Source organism: Mirounga leonina, unplaced genomic scaffold (assembly GCF_011800145.1).
Source record: "Mirounga leonina isolate KUSES-001 unplaced genomic scaffold, KU_Mleo_1.0 Mir_173, whole genome shotgun sequence".
Taxonomy (NCBI): Eukaryota; Metazoa; Chordata; class Mammalia; order Carnivora; family Phocidae; genus Mirounga; species Mirounga leonina.
This window is the reverse complement of record NW_023270447.1, coordinates 30081301-30104306: the sequence shown is the minus strand read 5'-3', so window position 1 is coordinate 30104306 and position 23006 is coordinate 30081301. Positions and strand designations below refer to the sequence as shown.

At 39.4% G+C, this 23006-nt stretch overlaps 1 protein-coding gene and 1 non-coding gene across 3 annotated transcripts in view; one reads left to right on the top strand and one right to left on the bottom strand.

Annotated features, from left to right (window-relative positions):
- GIPC2 (GIPC PDZ domain containing family member 2) overlaps positions 1–23006 on the top strand; it is a 73014-nt gene that overhangs the window by 25899 nt on the left and 24109 nt on the right. For both annotated transcript variants that reach the window (XM_035018227.1, XM_035018226.1), the window contains exons 2-3: positions 3046–3231; positions 14147–14327. In XM_035018227.1, the coding sequence (XP_034874118.1) occupies positions 3046–3231; positions 14147–14327 (367 nt within the window). The remainder of the gene's footprint in view (positions 1–3045; positions 3232–14146; positions 14328–23006) is intronic.
- On the bottom strand, positions 6116–6222 carry LOC118020446. Its single transcript, XR_004681884.1, has one exon. It is a non-coding gene; the product is annotated as a U6 spliceosomal RNA (small nuclear RNA).

Sequence of the window (23006 nt, the reverse complement as noted above, 5' to 3'; positions counted from 1 at the left end):
ACCTCAGTGCAGTGTATGAGCCGGGGATTTCCTTGTTGTATAGGGACTGTCCATCTTTGCATACATAGTGGGCAGCCCAGAACCTGGCAAAAAGCAGCTATTCAATAGATAATTGGTGGGTGGATGAATGAGCAAGAATTTTGCAGCATTCAGAAAGCACTGTATCACTTCCTTATTTTTCAGCGAGGATGTGTTTGAATTTCTAGCCCTTTATCACATATTTAACAGATATATTTGTTGATGGTTGTGCGTTGAGATCCCAGGAGCATTGTTTTTATTCTCCCATGGAGATCTGACCTGAAGTCAGGGAGTTTTAATTACTTGCTGTTGCAGAGGGCTTGCACTCTACCTCTCAGTGACCATTACATTCCTGCAGGTTTTCAACACAGCTTGTGGAGCTCCATTCTGTGAAGGATGTAGCTGGCTCCACTCCTTCCAGAAAAAAAAAAATGATACCTTGCCTGCAAACTTTTGGCTGTCTGGAATGGAACATTATTCTGCAGGGGAGGAAGCACAATGAAAAAGGGTCATACCTACAGGAAATCTAATATTTGCTTTGCAGTGAAATGTGAAAAATTGAAAGAAAGGAAGCAGCATAGTAACTAGAAGTCCACTTTGTATGGGATTTCCTTTTTGGGGCTTTTCTCCTGCCCTGTTACATCATCATCATCATCATTATTTTTAAGATTTTATTTATTTGACAGAGAGGGGGATGGGAGAGGGAGAAGCAGACTCCCTGCTGAGCAGGGAGCCCATGGGGCTCTATCCCAGGACCCTGGGATCATGACCTGAGCCGAAGGCAGAGGTTTAACGGACTGAGCCACCCAGGCGCCCCTCATCATTATGTTTTAATGTTTTATTTCCTAACTGGTAAGTTGCTTTTATATTAACGGTGTTTGGGATCCACTGTGAACACATTAACAGATTCACTGTTTAAAACAACACAAAACAAAACTGTTTCCTCTACTTCCCATCATTTTTTGAGAAAGGAAATCAGAAAAGCAGTTTACTATGCATATTCCCTTGCCCCTCTACCCACACTATTAATGATTTTTGCAGGTGGACTAATTATACTATTGATTTCGCAGTTAGAATAAGGAATAGGAGCCATTCTTAAAGTACTTTCTTTCCCCCTGTGAATTATACGATTTTTACACTAGCATATTTGCAAAAACTTACTAATCATAAAGCCAAATATATTATGTCCTGCCCAGGAACACAGAGGGTTAAATCAAATATCCACCAGTTAGCACAGCTCACCACAGATGAAAAAGGGAAAGGGTGAGGACAGCAGTTTTTCTTTGTAAGCCTTTATTCTTTGGTACCCGGTTGCCTCTTGTCCTCATCACTAGCTCCTTTCATACACTTCTGAGATTTGATCAGAGTTTTGCTGACCACGCTGGACTTTTTAGCTGTGTAACAGAGAGAGCTCTTCCAATTCAGACACATTCTGATATGGCTTAAAGAGCCATTTAATAAGTAGTAGTTGCACCATTTCCGAACTTTATGAGGCTTATGGATGTGTTAAGGCTTAAGTTCCAGTAGGAATCAGGAATGGTGTGAAACCCAGGGATATAGGGAGAGGGTTGAAAGGGAGGACTGAAGCAAGGGCTGACAACATCTGTGGCAAAATTACTTGACAATAAAAGAGTAAAAAAATTTTTTTCATTTAGCCATTTTGGTATAAGACAGCCATATTAAAATGTTTTTCTTTGGGGGTGCTTGGGTGGCTCAGTCGTTAAGCATCTGCCTTCAGCTCAGGGTCATGGTCCCAGGGTCCTGGGATTGAGCCCCACATCGGGCTCCCTGCTCAGCGGGAAGCCTGCTTTTCCCTCTCCCACTCCCCCTGCTTGTGTTCCTGCTCTCGCTCTTTCTTTCTCTGTCAAAATAAATAAATCTTTAAAAAAAAATTTTCTTTGGGACATATGTACTCAAGAAATGTTTGTTGAACTTAATTTTTTTTTTTTTAAAGATTTTATTTATTTATTTGACAGAGAGAGAGATAGCGAGAGCAGGAACACAAGCAGGGGGAGTGGGAGAGGGAGAAGCAGGCTTCCCGCCGAGCAGGGAGCCCGATGTGGGACTCGATCCCAGGACCCTGGGATCATGACCTGAGCCGAAGGCAGACGCTTAACGACTGAGCCACCCAGGCGCCCTGAACTTAATTTTTGAACCAATGATGTGTTTTCAACACTTTCTCCTCCTGTTCTGTAATTTTGTATTTGGGCCCCAGAAATTACCCAAATCATGGTGGACAAACTTAAGAGCTGGCCTGCAGATTTTAGTAAAATGAATCCTATTTTTGAAGGAAAATGAGGTTCAATAAAGACATGAACATGAGTCTCTTTAAAATCTCTATACAACTTTTTATTATTGCAGTTTTTCCTGCTGTTTCTACCTTCATGTGAATTTGACCAAATTGCATTCATCTCTCCACACCTCGGTTCCTTTATTTTGAAAATTAAGGAATTGGATTAGTGGTCTTTTAAGGTCTGTTTTAGACTGCTTCATTTTGGTACCTCATTCATTAATCACTTTTCTCAAGCACTATAATGCAAGATAAATAATTTTCCTCATTTTAAAAAAAACAGTTTTCAAAAATAGTCTTCCTATAATTTCATTGTGGTAAACATGTCATGGCCTTGCCTTTGGGAACAGAACTTTTGGTTTTAGCATTGTAAATGGCAGGTAATGTAAGTGTTTAAATCACTTCAAAGTTGGTATGATCTGAATTCAGAATCTTGCTCTTGACAAATACAGGCTTTGTGACCTCAGGCAAATTATTTTCTTAGCCTCAAATTCCTCATCTATAATTTGGAGGTGATAATGTATTTATAAAGTCCTTCTGAGGATTAAATGAGATCATGGCTGTAAATTGTTTAGAACACAGCCTTGCCTATAGGAAGTACTCCATATATATTACCTGAGGTTAATGATGTAACTTCTTAGATCATAAATTGAGGACTATTTCACTCAAATATTAAACTAATGACCAGAATGTTTCCTGATGGAAACTGGGCTAACCTATTTCTTTCTTTCTTACAGATATTATATTGTACTTTAAACACACCTAAAGTTGATATGGAAAGAGTCTTAGGATCACATGTAGGTCTTGAAGATTTCATATTTGCCCATGTGAAAGGGATCCAAAAAGAAGTGAATGTATATAAATCTGAGGATTCACTTGGTCTCACCATCACAGATAATGGTACTGGCTATGCTTTTATAAAGGTAAGTCTTAAAAAAATAACTATGTGACCTAACTGAGGGTAATAGTTAGGAAAATCTACCAGGTCAAAGAAATCTTCAGAGTGAAAGTTGGCTTAGCAGGGATGGTTTGATAAGGTTTCATTTAAAAAATGTTTCAAAGACCTCATTTTTTGTTTACCCTTTCCTTGAATTTCTTTCCTTCAGTTTAAACTTCCTCTAGAATTTAGAATTTACTGAAAAGAAAAGCCTGGTCCTGGTGCCCACTCATCCATATGAGCTCTTGTAGGTCTGTAGCTCATTAATATCTGATGACTTCCATGTTGATTTCCATTGATTTTCTAGGGTTATTTCCAAGTAAGAGTGTGTGTGTAATATATATATATGTATTATAAATATAATTTTTAAAGTAATCTCTATGCCCAGTGTGGGGCTCAAACTCACAACTCTGAGATCAAGAGTTGCATGCCCTACCAACTGAGCCAGCCAGGTACCCCAAGTGTACACATTTTTGACAACTTCTTAAATGTTCAACGTTTTCTAAACTATGTAATTCCTTTATTTAGATATAAGAACAATATAGAGCTGCAAAGATGGGAGAAGGAGGCTTGAAATAGTATGAAAAACTAAGAACTGAGGAGTGGTAAAAAGGAAATTAGATTCATCTCTTTTTGTTTTTTAGATTTTATTTATTTTTGAGAGAAAACAAGCAGGGGGAGGGGCAGAGAAGCAGGCTCCCCTCATCTCTTAAATATCTACTAAGCAGGGGTGCCTGGGTGGCTCAGTCGTTAAGTGTCTGCCTTTGGCTCAGGTCATGTTCCCAGGACCGAGCCCTGCATCAGGCTCCCTGCTTGCTGGGAAGCCTGCTTCTCCCTCTCCCACTCCCCCTGCTTGTGTTCCTGCTCTTGCTCTCTCTTTGTCAAATAAATAAAATCTTTAAAAAAAAAAAAATCAAAAATCTATTAAGCAATTGTATAACAGCTGACTTCTATTGAATGATTATGTACTAGGCACTTTACATACTGTTTCTCAGTCCTCACAATTCAATTTGATACTATGTTTTTTCTTGTTGATGTATAACAAATTTTTAATGTATGACTTACTGTACTCATACCTTTGTAACCACCACCGGGCTCAAGGGAGACTTCATTTCTACCACCCAGAATTCTCTTGGAACTCTTCTCAGTCACTCTACTTCCCCCACAAAGGTAGCCACTGTTCTGACCTCTATCACCATAGTTTTGCTTCTTCTTGAACTTCATTAAGTAGAATCATGTACTCTATTGTTTCTGGCTTCTTTTGTTCAATATGTCTAGGAGATTCACCTGTGGCAGTATTTTTAACCTCTTTTAAAGATGTAGAAACAGGATCAGGGAGGTTAAGTAGCTTGCTGCAAAGTTACGTAGCTAAAAAATTCAGGATTTGAATTCAAGAGATCTGGCTCCAGAGCTGACATTCCTATCCACTTCACTAAGAATTAGTTATAAATTTCATAAACAGAACATGTTTCATGTTTTTATTTTGTCTAAATCTTTGCTGATGCATTGTCATCATTAAAGTCTTAGGGAAGCTATCTTCTTAACTGTAAATAGTACTTTATTTAACTTCCCATTTGATAGAATGGCTATTTTTAGCTCTGCAAAAGATATGACTGTGCTGAAGGTCGAGTGGGTGATCAAATGGAAAATCGTGAGTTGGGAAAGTCATGTGGGATTATCTGGGGGAAGCTCAGGACATGAGGCACAAGCAGCAATGCCTTTCTAATGTCAGCAGGGAAGGGCTTAGAAGTTTTGCAAGCACGTGTGGATTTTTTAGATCTTAACCTCTGATGTTCAGAGCTTGTATTCTTTATTTTTTTAATGCCTCCCTGAACATGTGTCTGCCTCCATACTCATTACTAGTCCTGTGGAGACAACGTGATGGCAAAGAGAAAGTGGAGCATAAGCCAATTGCTGACGTATAATTCAACTTAGAGAAATGAATAGCCTGTGTACATGGTTAATATGACTTTTTAAAAATTGAGGGGGGTAATTTAAAATTTACTGAAAGATTGTAATAATACAGAGGACTTCCATAATACCCTTTATCTATTTCTCCAATTTTTATCATTTGCCACCTTTGCTGTTTGCTCTCATACACGTATATGTGTATATATACACATAAATACAAATACATACAATTTTTCTGAACTATTTGAAAAAGTGGGTTGTATGTATTATGCCCATTTAGCCCTTACTATTTCAGAATGGAGTTACTAAGCACAGGGTTTTTCTCTATATATAATAGTACAATTGTGAAATTCAGAAAATCTAGTATTGATAAAACTGCAGTGTGGGGCGCCTGGGTGGCTCAGTCATTAAGCGTCTGCCTTCGGCTCAGGTCATGATCTCCAGGGTCCTGGGATCGAGCCCCACATCAGGCTCCCTGCTCGGCGGGAAGCCTGCTTCTCCCTCTCCCACTCTCTGCTTGTGTTCCCTCTCTCGCTGTCTCTCTCTGTCAAGTAAATCTTTAAACAAACACAAAAACAACCTGCAGGATGGACATTAGTTTAAAATTATTTTATCAGTTGCCAAATATCCTCTTTAAATGTACATATATAAACAAAGTATTCTATTCGGAGGTTACTTGGAATAGGTTCTTTCCTGCCGCTTTCCCCATTACGTGATTATTATTTATTTGAAATACTGTTGAATTTATTTGCTTCTCTTTGAATTGAGTTTCCCCCTCATCCTTGTTTTCATTTTTTCTGAATACATAAAATACTAACATGATTTGAAAGTTAAAACTGTATTAAAAGACCTTCAGAGATCTGTCACTCTTTCCCCTAGCCCTCTAACCCATTACTCATTTCTCCCACTCCTTATAAGTAATCATTTTCATTAATTTTTGGCTCACCATAGGCAGAAAAAAAAAGAAGAAACATTCCAAGAGCTTGTATGTCATTCTTGTTCAGGGACTGTGTTAATGTTTTTTGTATGGTTCCAATTTTAGTGTATGTGCTGCTGAAGTGAGTACTTGATATCCTTTCAGTAGTGGTTAGAAGTCAGTATATTAGAGTAGGACAGTGTGGTATAGATTCAGACAAAGGTAAAGAGGAAGGATTCCATATTAGGGAGGCAGTGCAGGGTCATGCATGGGAGCATGGGCTTTAGAAGTACAGAGGCCTGGGCGCCTGGGTGGCTCAGATGGTTAAACGTCTGCCTTCGGCTCAGGTCATGATCCCAGGGTCCTGGGATCGAGTCCCGCATTGGGCTCTCTGCTCCTTGGGAGCCTGTTTCTCCCTCTGCTTCTCTCTCTCTCTCGTGAATAAATAAATAAAATCTTTAAAAAAAAAAAGGACAGAGGCCTGGGGCACCTGGGTGGCTCAGTCGGTTGGGCATCTGATTCTTGATTTTTGACTCAGGTTGTGATCTCAGGGTCCTGGGATTGAGCCCTGTGTTGGGCTCCATGCTTTTTTTTTTTTTTTTAATTCATTTGGGGAAAAAAAGCATGAGCAAGCAAGAACACAAGCAGGGGGGAGGGGCAGAGGGAGAGGGAGAAGCAGACTCCCTGCTGAGCAGGGATCCTGATGCAGGGCTTGATCCCAGGACCCCAGGATCCCAGGATCCCAGGATCCCAGGATCCCAGGATCCCAGGATCATGACCTGAGCTAAAGGCAGATGCTTAACCCACTGAGCCACCCAGGTGTCCCAGGTTCCATGATTTTGTGTGTGTGTGTGTCTGTGTCTGTTTTTTTTAAAAGGCTCCATGAACAGCTTGGAGCCCAACCCAGGGCTTGAGCTCATGACCCTGAGATCAGGCTTTTGTCAGAATCAAGAGTCCAATGCTCAACTGACTGAGCCACCCAGGTGCCCCCAAAAAGCAGTTTTAATAGGTATTTATCTCTATGAACTTCCCTACCTCAAGAAACAAATCTCAACCTAACTTTATACCTCAAGGAGCTAGAAAAAGAACAAATGAAGCCCAAAGTTAGTAGAAGGAAGTAAAGAACAAAGATTAGAGCAAAAATAAGACTAGGAATATCTGGGGCACCTGGGTGGCTCAGTCGGTTAAGCATCTGACTCTTGATGTTGGTTTAGGTTGTGATCACAGGTTTGTGAGATCGAACCCCATGTGAGGGGGTCGCTGCTTGGGATTCTCTCTCCCTCTCCACCCCCACCCCACTCTAAAAGAAAGAGACTAAAAAGACAATAGAGAAGATCAATGAAACTAAGAATTGGTTCTTTGAAAAATAATTGACCTTTAGCTAGATTCACCAAAAAGGACTCCAATAAAACCAGAAGTGAAAGATGTTACACTGGATATCACAGAAATGCAGAGGATCATAGGTATAACTGTTCACAGTAGTTTTCTAACATCTTGGATGACATATAAGAAATGGGTAAATTCCTAGAAACCTACAACCCACCAAGACTGATGATGAAATAAAAAAATTTGAGCTGATGGATTTAATCTCCTTGATAGTAATGAAAAACTTCCCAACAACAAAAGTTTAGGACCAGATGGCTTCACTGGCAAATTCTAGCAAACATTCAAAGAGAAGAATTAATACCAATCCTTCTCAAATTCTTTCAAAAATTAGAAGTGAACTCTTCCAAACTCATTTTATGAAGTCAACATTACCCTGATACCTAAAACCAGACAAGAATGCCATGAAAGAGCCGGTATTCATAATAACATAAATGAAAAAGTCCTCAACAAAACATCAGCAGTCATATTCAGCAATACATTAAAGGATCATACCTCATGACCAAGTGGGGTTTATCCCAAGGATGGTTCAACATCCACAAATCAATGTGATAAACCACATTAACAAAATGAAGGATAAAAATTATCTCCGTAGATGCAGAAAAAGCATTTAGTAGAATTCAACATCTGTTTATGGTAAAAACTCTCAACAAAGTGGGTATAGAGGGAACATACTTCAATGTAATAAGGGTCCTATAGGACAAGCCCACAGCTAACATACTTAGAGGGAAAGCTTTCAGCTTTTCACCACTAAGATCAGGAACAAGGCAAGGATGACCATTCTTGCCACTTCTATTTAACACAGTATTGGAAGTTCTAGCCAGAACAATTAGGCAAGAAAAAGAAATAAAAGGTATCCAAGTTGGAGAGGAAGAAGTAAAATGGTCACTGTTTGAAGAGGATATATACAAAAAACTCAAGACTTTATCCAGAAAACTGTTAGAACTAATAAATTCAGTAAAGTTGCAGGATATAAAATTGACAAGCTAAAATCTTATTTCTATATGCTAATGAACTATTAAAAATTGAGGAAACAGTTCCATTTACAGTTGCATCAAAAAGAATAAAGTACCGAGGAATAAATTTAACCAAGGAGAATAGCCTAGTCAAAACTACAAGATGTAATTGTAAGAAATTGAAGACAAATGAAAAGCTATTCCATGCTCATGGATTGGAAGAATTAATACTGTTAAAAATGTCCATACTACCCAAAGTAATATTACAGTCAGTGCAATCCCTATCAAAATTCCAATGACGCTTTTCATACAAATAGAACAAATAGTCCTAAAATTTATGTGGAACCAACCATAGAAGACCGTGAATAGCCAAGCAAGGTTGAGAAAGAAGAACAAAACTGGAGGCAGCATACTCCCTGATTTCAAAGTATATTACAAAGCTATGGTAATCAAAACTGTGGTATTGGCATAAAAACAAACCTTGATCAGTGGGGCAGAATAGAGAGCCCAGAAATAAACTCCTGCATATATGGCCAATTTATAACAAAGGAGCCAAGAATATACAATGGAGGAGGGGACACTATTTTTTATCTTTATTTAGTTTGAGATATTCTGTTTAATGGTATGGGAAATATGGGATAGCCAGTAATGGGAAAATTGGATAGTCACATGCAAAAGAGTGAAACTGGATTATCTCACACCATACACAAAAATTAACCCAGAATGGATTAAAGACTTGAATTAAAACCTGAAACCACAAAACTAGAAGAAAAACTAGGCAGTAAGCTCTTAGACATAGGTTTTGGTGATTTTTGAACCTGAAAACAAGCAACAGAAGGAAAAATAAAAAGTGGGCTATTTAACTAAAATAGATTAAAAAAAAAAGGTGGGTGGAAGATCTGAATAGACATTTCTCCAAAAAAGACCTACAGATGGCTAACAGCTACATGAAAAGATGCTTTATGTCATTAATCATCAGGGAAATGCAAATCAGAACCACAGTGAGATACCACCTTGCACCTGTTAGAATGGCTATTCTCAAAAGGACTAGAAGTAACAAATGTTGGGGCACCTGGGTGGCTCAGATGGTTAAGCATCTGCCTTCGGCTCAGGTCATGATCTCAGGGTCCTGGGATCGAGTCCCGCATCGGGCTCCCGGCTCCTTGGGAGCCTGTTTCTCCCTCTGCCTTTCTCTCTCTGTCTCTCATGAATAAAAAAAAAAACAAAAAAAAAAACCAAAAAAACAAATGTTGGTGAGGATGTGGAGAAAAGGGAACGCTCGTGCACTGTTGGTAGGAATGTAAATTGGTGCAACCACTATGGAAAACAATATGGCGTTTCCTCAAAAAATTAAAAGAGCTACCATACAATTCAGCAGTTCCACTTCGGGGTATTTGAGGAAAATGAAAATGCTAATTCAGAAAGATAAATGAACCAGGGATGCTTGGGTGGCTCAATCGGTTAAGTGTCCAGCTCAGGTCATGATCTCGGGGGTGGGACAGAGCCCCACATCTGTCTCTGTGCTTCGTGCAGAGTCTGCTTGTCCCTCCCCCTCTGCTCCTCCCTCTGTGCACGCTCTCTCTAAAATCATAAAGACAAATGCACCATGCATTTGTGTATGGTGTTCATTGCAGCATTATTTACAACAGTCAAGATGTGGAAGCAACCTAGGTGCCTATCCACTGATGCATGGATAAAGACGTGTACACACACACACACACACACACACAGGAATATTAGCTGTATAACAGAATGAAATCTTCCCATTTGTGGCAATATGGATGGACCTCAAGGGTATTATGCTAAGTGAAATGTCAGAGAAATCCCTCTACTATATAATCTATTTTCTATGTAGAATCTAATACATATGTGATTAAAAAAATTGAATTAAAAGACAGTACTGCATGGTTCTTACAGATAAAACTTTTCAGGTGAAAAGACAACAGACTAAAACATTTGTGATTTTAGATTTTACAAGTCTCAATTTCCCAGAACCAGAGTATATAAATAACCTAATCAGAAAATTCAGAGTGTATACTTTTAACAAAACCGGAAATTCCTAGAGTGTTTCAAGATGAGTTGTCAAACATTTACATAAAGGGACAGATGGTAAATATTTTAGGCCTTGTAATTCAGAGTCATGTAGTCTCTTGGACCACCTCTGTTTGAATCCCCATTCTATTGTTGTGTTCTTTTGATCAAGCCATGTAATCACTGTACCTTGATACTCTCCTCTGTTAATGGAATGAGGCTTGCTTTGAAGGCTAAGTGAATTAACTATTTACAGTTGTTAATAACTGTTACTTTATTATGAATGAGTTTTGAGGACAGTATTGGGAGGATCAGCACAAATCTCAGAGTTGCTGACCATGGCAGTAGGGCACGCAGCTCAAACAACCTTGAATCTGATGCCTAAGCTGTGAGGAGGGTGCAATGCTGCCCTTGAGTTCTGCTGATATCTGTGATGAGCAGAGTTCTGTAAGTATATGCAGTGAAATAATGGAAAATACTATAATGTCTGAAATGATTGGGAACCTCTGAGTTTAATAATGTGAATCCCATCTTTTGAAAAATATTTGTCTTCTCTGCATTTTGCAGTATCAAGCTCTAAAGCCAGATGAAACAAAGTTCTAAGTGTCACAGAGAATGATACTCAGTAAATATAAGCATAGAACTAATACTTTTTTATTTTCCAATTCCTTGTGTTTGAATAGCACTTTTAGCAATATTATTAATCTCTATCATGTTATGATTATCAAAGAATAGATTCCAGAAACTTGTCTCAATTGCTACCTCATTCTTTATGACTTAAGAGGCTACAGCTTATGTAATCCATAACATATATAATCAGTGTCTTCTATTTTGCTTCTCTTTTTTTTTTTTTTTTTAAGATTTTACTTATTTATGTAAGAGAGACTGCATGCGTGGGAGAGAGAGGGGGAGAGAATCTGAGGCAGACTCTGCTCTGAGCGCAGAGCCCAATGTGTGGGGCTCGATCCCACAACCCTGAGATCATGACCTGAGCCAAAACCAAGAGTCAGACATTTAACCAACTGAGCCACCCAGGCATGCCCTTTGCTTCTGAATTTGATTCCCCTTATGGTGTTCTTCAGGTTTCTTACACTGATTTTCCCATCTCTTCATCCCAGATCCTTATCTGCTAACTCTGATGATTACCCATGCTTTGACTTTTTTCTTGCCCACCTGGATTCTTGCCTTGCTACTTGCTCTGACTTCTGGTAACTGCCTTTCTTCCTTCGGTCTGGACACTCTTCTAGTGATGTCTGTGGCTACTCACAGGTCCAGGACAACCTAGATTTTTGTTACTCCGACCTTTAATTTACTGGTAAGATTTATATGTGTCTGTAAAGTTTTCCATTTTTCAGAAAAGTTTTATTTATTTAATCTCTACACTCCACATAGGAGCTCAAACTCATGACTCTGAGATCAAGAGTTGCATACTCTTCTGACTGAGCCAGCCATGTGCCCTGTAAATTTTCATTTGATTAATTTTATATACTGCTTATTTTTAATCAATTGTGACAAGTCTTAAAAATATGTGGTGGAACACTGAAATTTATATGGTGTCATTGATCAAAGGAAAAAAAAATAGGTTCAGAAGGTATTAAGAGATAAATTAGAATAAAAAGGAAGTGAAAGTTACATAGATTTTCACATTCTCTAATGGCTTAAGAATGGGTAGATGACAGGATATTTAGTAGTTTTTTTTCTTTATACTCTAGTTTTCTTTTTTCTTTTTATTTTTTTTAAAGATTTTATTTATTTGATAGCACAAACGGGGGGAGAGGGGCAGAGGAAGCAGGCTCCCCGATGGGCAGGGAGCTCGACATGGGGCTCGATCCTGAGCCGAAGGCAGACACTTAACTGACTGAGCCACTCAGGTGCCCCTGTAGTTTTCTTTTAAATCTTATTTTTCTGTGACCCTTTAGAAACTCCAGTTGCACTTAGTGGTGTGTTGTAGTAACTCTTAATTCTGTTAACTTATAATGCTAATACTGACTCCTAATAATAAAACAATACCAGTAGGATGATGAAATTTCTCATTTTTTTAATATTTCACTTTTTGTAATGATAGTGAGCTCTGAATTGGCATTATTTCTCTTGCATGAAGCATATTAATAGTTACTATTATAATGAAAATAGGAATGTTCTTAAAAGTGGGTAAAAAAGAAACCTATTGTGAGTTTTGGTATATAGTAATAAAACTTAAAACTTAAAAAAGTCCAACCTTCCCAGAATAGTCTTGTATGATTCTCTTTTTTCTGTTGATATTATGGAGATGCTGGGGTACATGAGATCAGTTTTCCTCTTAACTCTTAGATGAAGTGGTTACCCTGCTGATTCAGAAGGTGTTATTTTTCCACCTGGTAAGAGTGGGGAATGCACATTTTTTTTTTTTTTTAAGATTTTATTTATTTGACAGAGACACAGTGAGAGAAGGAACACAAGCAGGACGAGTGGGAGAGGGAGAAGGAGGTTTCCCATGGAGCAGGGAGCCCGATGTGGGGCTAGATCCCAGGACCCCGGGATCATGACCTGAGCCGATCCCAGCACTCCGGGATCATGACCTGAGCCGAAGGCAGACGCTTAATGACTGAGCCACCCAGGCACCCCCACATGCTTTTATTATATATCTAGTAGCCTCTAATATTTCTATCCTACCCACCCCCATGAAGGATGTGTGACTCCTGAGGCAGACTGTGGATTTTCTTTTGCCCTGTTCCTCACTACTGTGGAAGAATTAACTTTGCAGGGCTGTTACCTGTGCAGTTTTTTCCTGGGCCTCTGATCCCTAAAATCCTTCCCTAAAATCTTTGTACTATCTTAGGGAGTCTTAGGTCTCCTTTTGAGATTCTGCACTATAGATTTATTGTATAGAAGTAAAATAGATTTAAGAAAGACCAATTTGAAGTTTTCCTGAGTCCTAAGTTCTCCTGACCTAAAAGGTGTAAGTGAAAAATGATAGTATAGTATCACTCCTACTGGCTACCTAAATGGTAACCACACCTGTGTGTTATTAGTTAATCAATGTTCTTAGCTGAGGTTGTATTAATTCTTGAATCATTACATTTGTAACTAAGGTTTAAAAAAATGTAGGCAGTAAAAAAAAAAAAAACAACTTAAGCTCTATTCTCATGTAATGGGTTTCATTTTGAAATGATTCAACAACCATTTTCGGAGGGACTTTGTGCTAGACACAGAGCATGTAGTGGTGAATAACACCATCTCTGTCTCCAAGGATATTACGGTTCAATAATGGAAATTGAGAAGTAAATGAACAATTGCTCGATAGTATGCTGAACTGGCAAATTACTAGATTTTCCCAAGCTTCAGTTTTTCTCATCTATGACGTGAGACTCTCATAAAGGTTGTTAAAATTAAATGAGATGGCAAATGTAAAGTGCTCAGCTTAGAGCTCAGAATATGTAGCAAAACCTACTAGAGAAGCATGAGAGTGACACCCTGACCATTCTTGGGGGAGTACCCCAGGGGATGTCAGAAGTTTCTCAGAGAAGGTGTGATGATTGATGGAGCATAATTCTAAATGAGGTAAGATGGTTGTCCTTTGTTGCTTGGTCTTTCATCTTTAACTGAGCCTTAAGTTGCATTGTTAGTATGTCAGTGTATTATATATAATGTCCCAGGAGCATGAAAAGTAATGTTATGCAGTTCCATTTTGTATTATGTGTTATCCTTAATTTTCTTTCTTTCAGAGAATTAAAGATGGTAGCCTAATTGACTCAGTTAAAACCGTCTGTGTGGGGGATCATATTGAATCTGTAAATGGAGAAAATATCGTTGGGTGGCGTCACTATGATGTTGCAAAAAAATTAAAGGAAATAAAAAGAGATGAATCCTTTACCTTGAAGTTAATAGAACCTAAGAAGGCATTTGGTAAGTTGGGTGTGGGTGTGTATGTGTATGAAGTGTTCCCTTCCCTGGCTTGTCTTTATAAGGATAGTGCATACTGAGCTGTGATGCCATGTGATACAATATATCTATTAAGACTATAGAGAATGACAGCACTGACAAGGGAAAACAACTATTCGAGGAGAAAAAAGTTGTTGAAAAGGACAATTTCTGAAAGACCTTTGGAGTCACAAAGTCTAGTGTCCAGTGACTTTGTGGCAGTTCCAAACTCCAAGGAGAGCACATTGTATTACATTTATTTGCTCAGCAATAAAATTCTTGATTGAGCTCTCTAAGCCATAATAACTGTTGTTCATGGACCTCAACAGCAAAAACTTCAGTTACACACAGAATTGGTATTTAAAATAGTTATCTAGTCTATTTTAAAGACTTCAATACTTTTCCTCCATTGGCATTTTGAATTTGGCTGCATGGTATGGTATGAGATTACTTCTACTTTGGTGCGACATCTGTACTTGCTTGGTTTTAGCCATGGCAGCTGTGTCCCAACTGTTCAAACCCCCAGGGCCATCTCCTCTACAGGAGAATGTGCCAGCTTCTCTCTACCCAGCACTATTTTAATAAGCCAAATGACCGCCTAGTGTTCATCAGTGTTGAAATATCTTCAGCAGAATCATTCTAGACTGCGCTTACTCATCCATGACCCCACCCAAATTATGTTCGTTCTTTTGCTCACAGTGCATAAATATTCCTTATAGTTTGTCTTTAAATGGGTGTTTTCTCAGGGCAGTTAATAAAAATGTTGGGAGAATGCAGTGGATCTTGGGAATTATATTTTCTCTCCCTTAGCAAGTAAGCGACAGGTACTAGCCATATGGAAATGGAAATTCTTTTCTACTTCCAAGTGATTCTGTGCCATTTAATAGAAATACAGTGTAGATTATATGACTTGGGGGAGAAAGAGTTCCATAGAAGGTTTAAGAAAAGCATGCCTTGCACTGAGCTATGTATAAAAATGTTGAATCACTATATTGCACACCTGAAGCTAATGTGACACTGTATGTTGACTCTACTGGAATTAAAAAACCCCGGGGTGCCTGGGTGGCTCAGTCATTAAGCGTCTGCCTTTGGCTCAGGTCATGATCCCAGGGTATTGGGATCGAGCCCCACATTGGGTTCCCTGTTCAGCAGGAAGCATGCTTCTCCCTCTCCTACTCCCCCTGCTTGTGTTCCCTCTCTCCCTGTGTCTCTCTCTGTCAAATAAATCTTAAACAAAACAAAACAAAAAACCCAAAAGAAAACACTGAGTGGCAGGGGGAGGGGTGAGGAAGAATGCCTTATGCCAGGGCTGCTCCTGGAGGGACCATTCATTCTAGGAAACAATACTGTAGATACTGTGATTCTGCATGGAGTACAACCCAGCTTCTGAGCTTGCTTGTCACAGAAGAAGGTGGGCAGCACTCAGGTTTCTCTCTAGTGCTCGTTTTGAAGTGGCTTTGTTTGCTGACCAACTCCTTGGGTGTTATAACATATAAACCGATAGGATATAAACAGTTTGAGATGTTCTTTTTTTTTTTTTTTTTTTATTAAAGATTTTATTTATTTGACAGAGAGAGAGACAGCGAGAGAGGGAACACAAGCAGGGGGAGTGGGAGAGGGAGAAGCAGGCTTCCCGCAGAGCAGGGAGCCCGATGCGGGGCTCGATCCCAGGACCCTGGGATCATGACCTGAGCCGAAGGCAGACGCTTAACGACTGAGCCACCCAGGCGCCCCCAGTTTGAGATATTCTTATTTGACTTAGACTCTTTATAAATCAGTCATTCTCTTGGTACAACTCAAGGAGTATAAATTTTTTTCACCTTTATTTCTACCATGTAGTTTATTTTTCAGAGTTAATCTTTTTCTATTTTTACCTACTGTCTGCATCTAAATCTTGTGGTCCCTGTATCTTTATAGAAAGTTACTGATACGCTTTAACTTGGATGCTAGGTTGGTGTTAGTTTTGGATGTTACAGAGATCATTGTATGTAGCTATTGTTGCTCCATGATTAGGTTTTCTCCTTCAGTGCCTGAGACACACGTGTAGGTGGTTGGTGTGCTGCACTGCCTTATGTGCCTGGCTACTATTTTTTTAATTTTAATTTTTTTATTAACATATAATGTATTATTTGTTTCAGGGGTACAGGTCTGTGATTCATCAGTCTTATACAATTCACAGCGCTCACCATAGTACATACCCTCCCCGGTGTACATCACCCCCCTGGCTCCTATTGAACCTGCTCTCTGTTGCCTCATAGGAATTCCATGTACACATTTGAGAAAGACAGTGGGTAGGATTTTCCTAGTGGGGGTGTATTGCATCCCAAATTCTGGTGGTGCTGTGGGTTAGGATATGTGGAAATCGATTTTGGAGCAATGATAGGTTTTTATCTTCCAAAATTCCTATGACAGCTTAACTCAGCCCCACTTAAATCTGCTGGACTATGTGCGTTTTCCACTCCGGGTTGGTACTTGACTTTGGGCCATAGCTTGGAGATTCTCTCTTAGAAGTAGGCCTTGCTGCTCTCTGCCCATCCTTCAGCCCTCAATTTTGCTGCTTTTTGCCTTGACATAAAGGCGATGCTAGTTTGTTTCCCATCCTTTGACTTCATCCCAGTGCTTGGCACTTTTCTTGGAAGGGGAGTATCCATTAGGAGATACTTGAGGAATCTAACTTCCCCCAGTTCTCTTGGTTCTAATCTTATTTTTTTTCTGCTTCCTTCCTTCCTGTGTCTTCTAGCATTATCATTAATGAATTGATTCAAATTCCTAGTCCTTCATGATTATCTGACTCTGTTGTGTTGGATTCCTACAGGAGAAAAGGGCCAATGTAGATGAGGCAGAATGTTCTGGTCTCTGCGATCAGCTAGGCCACCTAGGCTGAAGTGAAGTCATTTCTAGGATTTTTACCAAAAGCTGTTGAAATAGCCATACACTCTAGTATTTTGACATTTCCTTACCAACTTCCCTAAAGATTTAGCCTGGGGAGTTATGTGGACTGTGTCCTAAAATGCACGAAGGAGTGTAGTTGGTTGCTTTGCAGTTCTATAACAAGGATGATGAACACAACTCTCAGCCATGGATAGGGGAATCATTTACAGCCTGCTCCTATTTTCATATTTTAGGTCCACCACCAGTCACATCCCATTTTCAGGGGCCATCATATATGCCAAGATTCTTTTTCAGAGCTATAGAATAAATACTTTCTAGTTTAATGAAAAGGCATTTTTTGGTAGACTTATCAAGTAGGTCTCAGAAACAAAGACTGTCAGTGATGCCTTGGGAAGGTCAGGAACGAAGGCCATTTCAGGAATGTATGAACCAGGCACCTTTCCTGGCCCTGGTCTGATTAACTCCCTCCAGTTATTTCCTATCTTCATGTTACTTCACTCAGGATTCAAATTCCTGGGAGAGCAGGGGAAACTGATAAGGTCATGTCCCATCTTGATAGTGGGGAGGCAGGCATGGTTAATAGGCTCACCAAAATCATGCAGAACAGTGAGGGAGAAATTTCCTTTTGGGTAGGAAAAAAGTAGCAGATGTCCATTTTGCCATTTCTCTTAAGCTTTTATGCCTTGTTTAGTGGAGTGTGTTGGTTTTCTCTTGACTTTGTTTTTTTGTTTTTTTTTTTGTTAAAGATTTTATTTATTTATTTGACAGAGAGATACACAGTGAGAGAGGGAACACAAGCAGGGGGAGTGGGAGAGGGAGAAGCAGGCTTCCCACTGAACAGGGAGCCTGATGCGGGGCTTGATCCCAGGGCCCTGGGACCATGACCTGAGCCGAAGGCAGACGCCCAATGACTGAGCCACCCAGGTGCCCCTGTTTTCTCTTGACTTTGAATCTGACTCTACCCATGCATGATACTGTCAGTCTGGGTATATCAGAATGGATCTGGAGGGAGGCAGGGTATTGTCAGTTGGCTTTGGGTGTCTGGTCTTCCGGATTTTTTTTTTTTTTTTTTTCTGTTTGGTGTTGGGTGCTATGTAAATGGCAGTTTGGCAATGGACTCTCTAGAGATCGTGATGGCATCAGGCTTTTTAAGACTTTAAGTAATTTCTACACCCAACATGGGACTTGAACTTACAACTCTGAGATCAAGAGTCACATGTTCTACTGACTAAACCAGCCAGGCTGCATCAAGCTTTCTTTAAGGGAAAGAGTAAAAGCCACATTCTTCTTGGTGCTGGTCACCAGATTTGGAAAGGGCAATAATCCAGATTTGGACTATACTTCTGGGAAGGTCCTTCATTTCTGTCTGCCACAAATAATTTATTGAGAATTTTCTGTGTTCCAGGTACTCCATTAGGCACAGTGGATACTAAGAAAGACTAAGCCATAGCTCCTGCCTTTTGAAGAGCTCACAGTTTAGCAGAAGGCTGTTACTGATTGAATTGTGCCCCCCTAAAATTCTTGTGTTGAAGCCCTAATCTTCACCACCTCAGAATGTGACTGTATTTGGAGATAAGGTCTTTAAGGAGGCAATTAAGTTAAAATGAGATCATTAGGGTGGGCCCTGATCCAATGTGACTGATCTAAGAGGAGAAAATTTGGACACACACATAGCAGGAGAATGCCATGTGACCATGAAGACCTGTACAGACCAAGAAGAGAGGTCTTAGAAGAAAGCAACCCTGGGGGTGACTTGATATCCAACTTCTTGGGAACAGAGGAAATAGATTTCTTTTGTTTAAGCCAGGTGGTCTTTTGTGGCAGCCCTAGGAAACTAACACAGAGGCCAGTAGGCTTAAAGGAAAATTACAGTGCAAATTCTTTGACTGTGGCAGTATGAGCTCCCTAATAATCTAGAAGGTATAGGTGGAGTATCTTAGCTGTCCTTTGGCTTTGGGTAGATGGCAGAAAACTGATGTTTTCATTGAATAGATATTTGAGCAGTTAGTATATGCTGGTATTAGAGTGTTAGTGGCTGGGATAATAATAGTTTCTTGAGCATCCACTGTATTCCATCACCATTCTACTTGCCTGGTATATCACATGAATAAGATCTAGTTCTTGCCTTCAAGAAGCTCCTATCTAGTGGGAGGAAATGAATGTGAAAAGAAATTCAATAAAGAGAGTTAGCAGTGCTAACATGTACTAGAGGCATAAAAGTGGGCGACATCAAGTCTACCTAAGGAGTTGAGGAAAAGCTTCCTGGAGAAAAGATTTGAGCTGAATCTTAAGAGGTGTGCTTAGCGAACAAATTAGGGAAGGTTGTCCCAGGGAGTAGGAATAGAATAAGCAAAGGTGTAGAGGTATACAGCAGTATCCTATGTTTGGGAATATCATGTATGTCTGTATGATTGGAATAGAGGTTCTAGGTGGTTGTGTGGCAAGAGTTGAAGTTCAAGGGTCGATAGAAACCAAATCAAGAGCCTTGTATGTGAAGATAAAAGAGTGGGCAAGGAAGGGGTTTAAGCAGGTGATGAGCCTTGGCTTTTAGAGAGTTTGGAGACTGTGTCAGATGGGTGGGGGTGGTTTATAAGCTCGTGTGGCCAAGGAAATCCATGAAGGTTCTGTTGTGTAGGTTGAGGAGAGAGAAGATGAAATCCTGAGTGAAGGCAGTAGCAGTAGGTATGGAGGTGAGAAATCTTTCTGAAGAATAGACTGGTGTGCTGGAGCCGTTTGTGCATATCTCTTCCAAACTCCATGTTCAGTGAGCTCACATTGGTGGCTTGAAACTGGCTATGGTGTGGGGTATTTACATCACAGACTCAAAGTACTGCAAGTTTGGACTTGTTTTTGTTTTTTTTGTTTTGTTTTTTTAGCATGGAGAGCTGATGGTTAAACACTTACCTGCATGCCACTGAATATTAAGAAGGTAGAGTTGGAAACTCATTGAATGTAGAGGTAAAAGAAAAGAGATTGCAAATGATAACCCACAGATTTGTGGCTTGGGTAAGGGGTGGAATGGAGTGCTTTTCTTTAAGATGAGGAAAACTAGAAGAGAAAGTGATTTGGGTGAGGACTTAGAGAAGAGAGACTGTACTTACAATATAATTTTAGGCTTGATGAGTTTGAAACCTGTGGGAAATTTAGTTGGAAATGTGTAAGAGGTAGACAAGGGTTGAGAACTGGAGCCTAGGGAATGGGATTGATGAGTAATTTGAAGCTGTGGAAATCTGATCATTCAGAGTAGTAAGAAAAAGACCAAACCTAGAGTTGTGGGGGAAGGCCAGCATTTAGGGAGTAGAAAGAGGAGGAGCCAGCACAGTGAGGAATGGCCAGACATGGAAGAGACAGCCTCTGGATGGCCTTTTCCCAAGCACTCAAGAACCCATTACTTGACCCAAGAGCAGGTGCTCCACTCAGCTTTTCTAAGTTGGTGGTGGGGCTCTGAGGGAGAAATAAAGGCTACTTTAAAACACACCCTCAGGTTCTCCTGTGTTGATCAGAGTTTAAATCACTGTTTTTCATCTAGTGGATTTCAACCACTGTGTTTAGAATAGGGAGTATAATAAGAATTGAAAACTTCATAGTTCTTTGTGCCTAGTAAGGGTAAGTTACATTGTACATGTCAGTTAATGTGTTTTTGTATATTTGTGTTTCAGATATAGATGTGTGTGCATCTGTATAATTGTGTTATGATATAATGTGTATATTTCTCACTGTGGGTCATAGCAAAAAATAAAATTTGGAAGCCACTGGTTTAAATGATTCCCTGTTAAAAATTTGTAGTTTGAGGAATCTTTCCCATACCTAACATGGTTTCTCCTGGTCAGCTGCTTTCTGATCCAAATTCTCCTCCTTCTAGCCATGAGTTGATGGCAGCCTTCCCAGTTCTTATCAAGTATCGGGTGGAATGTCTCTGGTGGTATTTTTTTTAGGGCATGGCTCACTTCCTTTCCCTTTTTGCCAATGAAAAGGAACATGTCTCCACAATGAGCTCAACCCTGCAGGGTTTGCCCTGTAAACCTAGACTTTCCCAAGGCTATGAAAATCCACTCTTAACTGGCTCTAAGACCAGACTAGTTCAACTGGTTTGTTTCCTATGAGGTCTTTTAATTGCAGAAAAATAAGTGTTAAATCTATGAAACTTAGATTGTTTTACTTGGATGAGTCTGTATTTATCCTGGAGAAGTTCTTTAGTTGGTAATTGTTGCCCTTTATGGAAAGATGTTTGTAGGAGGCCTGAAATGTTTTTGTAAATTGTTTCCAAAATCAAAGGGAGTTGAAAGAAAAAGTTCACCTCCTAAAGCAGTAATAGTCTTTATTTTGGGGTTAGATTTTGTAATAGATCTCTGGGCTATGTCTTCTTTTAGAGAGTTCATTTCTGTGCTATGTGTCTATCAGAATAGGATGTTCAGTATGTGAAGTACGTCTGAGTCCTTTGAGTCATTCACAGCTGGAAAACTCAGACCTCATCTTTGTGATTCAGCTTCACTGATGTACTCATTTTCAAAGACGAAGTCTATTTGATATTAAGAGAGAAATTTTGGCTTTTAAGTTTTAGATGACTTTTTAGATAGAAAGTATTTTTCAAGTATTTGAAAAGTCTATTTTTCATGCTATTTCTAGTGAAAAAGTTTCAACTAACAAATGGTCTTGGTGCCTTTTCATGTATACTGAATTCAAAATATACTGGGGAATATGATAAAAGTTACTAAAGAGGAAGAAAGCGTAAGTAGTTAAGTATATAGACTGTCATATATGGGCTGTGTGATAATGTGGCATTAGATGAATTAAACTTTCTGTGGCTTGGTTTCTTCATATAAAAAGTAAAGATGGTAATAGTATTTATCACATTGAGGATTAAATGATTAAACACATTAAAAAATCATAGAATAGTCCCTGACACATAGTACGTGTTCAATAAAAGTATTACTATTATTATGAAGGTGTAGCCTTTCTTTTCTTTTTTTAAGATTTTATTTATTTGACACAGAGCACAAGCAGGGGGAGCGTCAGGCAGAAGGAGAGGGGGAAGCAGGCTCCCTGCTCAGCAGGGAGCTCAATGCGGGGCTTGATCCCAGGACCCTGGGATCATGACCTGAGCCAAAGCAGACGCTTAACCGACTGAGCCACCCAAGCACCCCAGGTGTAGCCTTTCTATAAGTTGTTCATGAACAGCAGTGCAGATGAGTTGGTTAGCAAGTATTTGTTGGGAACTCTGTTACAGTTCCAGGTCATGGAAAGACAGATGACGACATCATATCTCATATCAAATAATGAGATCTATCCATATGTCCTTATAGCAGGTACACGCCATTCAGTTTTCTAAGTACTTTCTAAGTAGGAAATCACTTAATCCTTTCAACCATGCTAAAAGATTAAGCCATTTGTTCAAGGTTTTAGAGCCAGTTAGTGTGTGATGGAGGCAGGCTTCTAACCCATGCAGTGAACTTTCAGAGCCAGCTTTCTAACAACTGTTATGGATAAGTCCATATGTTTGCTGTCCTCAAGGAACTTACAATTTATATAAGGAGGTAGATACATTAAGAATCAAGTAATTCTATTAGCAGTAATAGCTACCATTTATTGAATGCTTATAAGAAGCTATAAAGAACATAGGCTCTGAGACAAATTGTTTGGGTGTAATTCCTGTCCTGCTGCTTATTACCTATGTGATTTTTGGACCAGTTACTCCCTTTGTTCCTGTTTACTTATCCATAAAGTGTTGTGAGGATTAAATGAGTTAATATATGTAAAGTACTTAAAATAGTG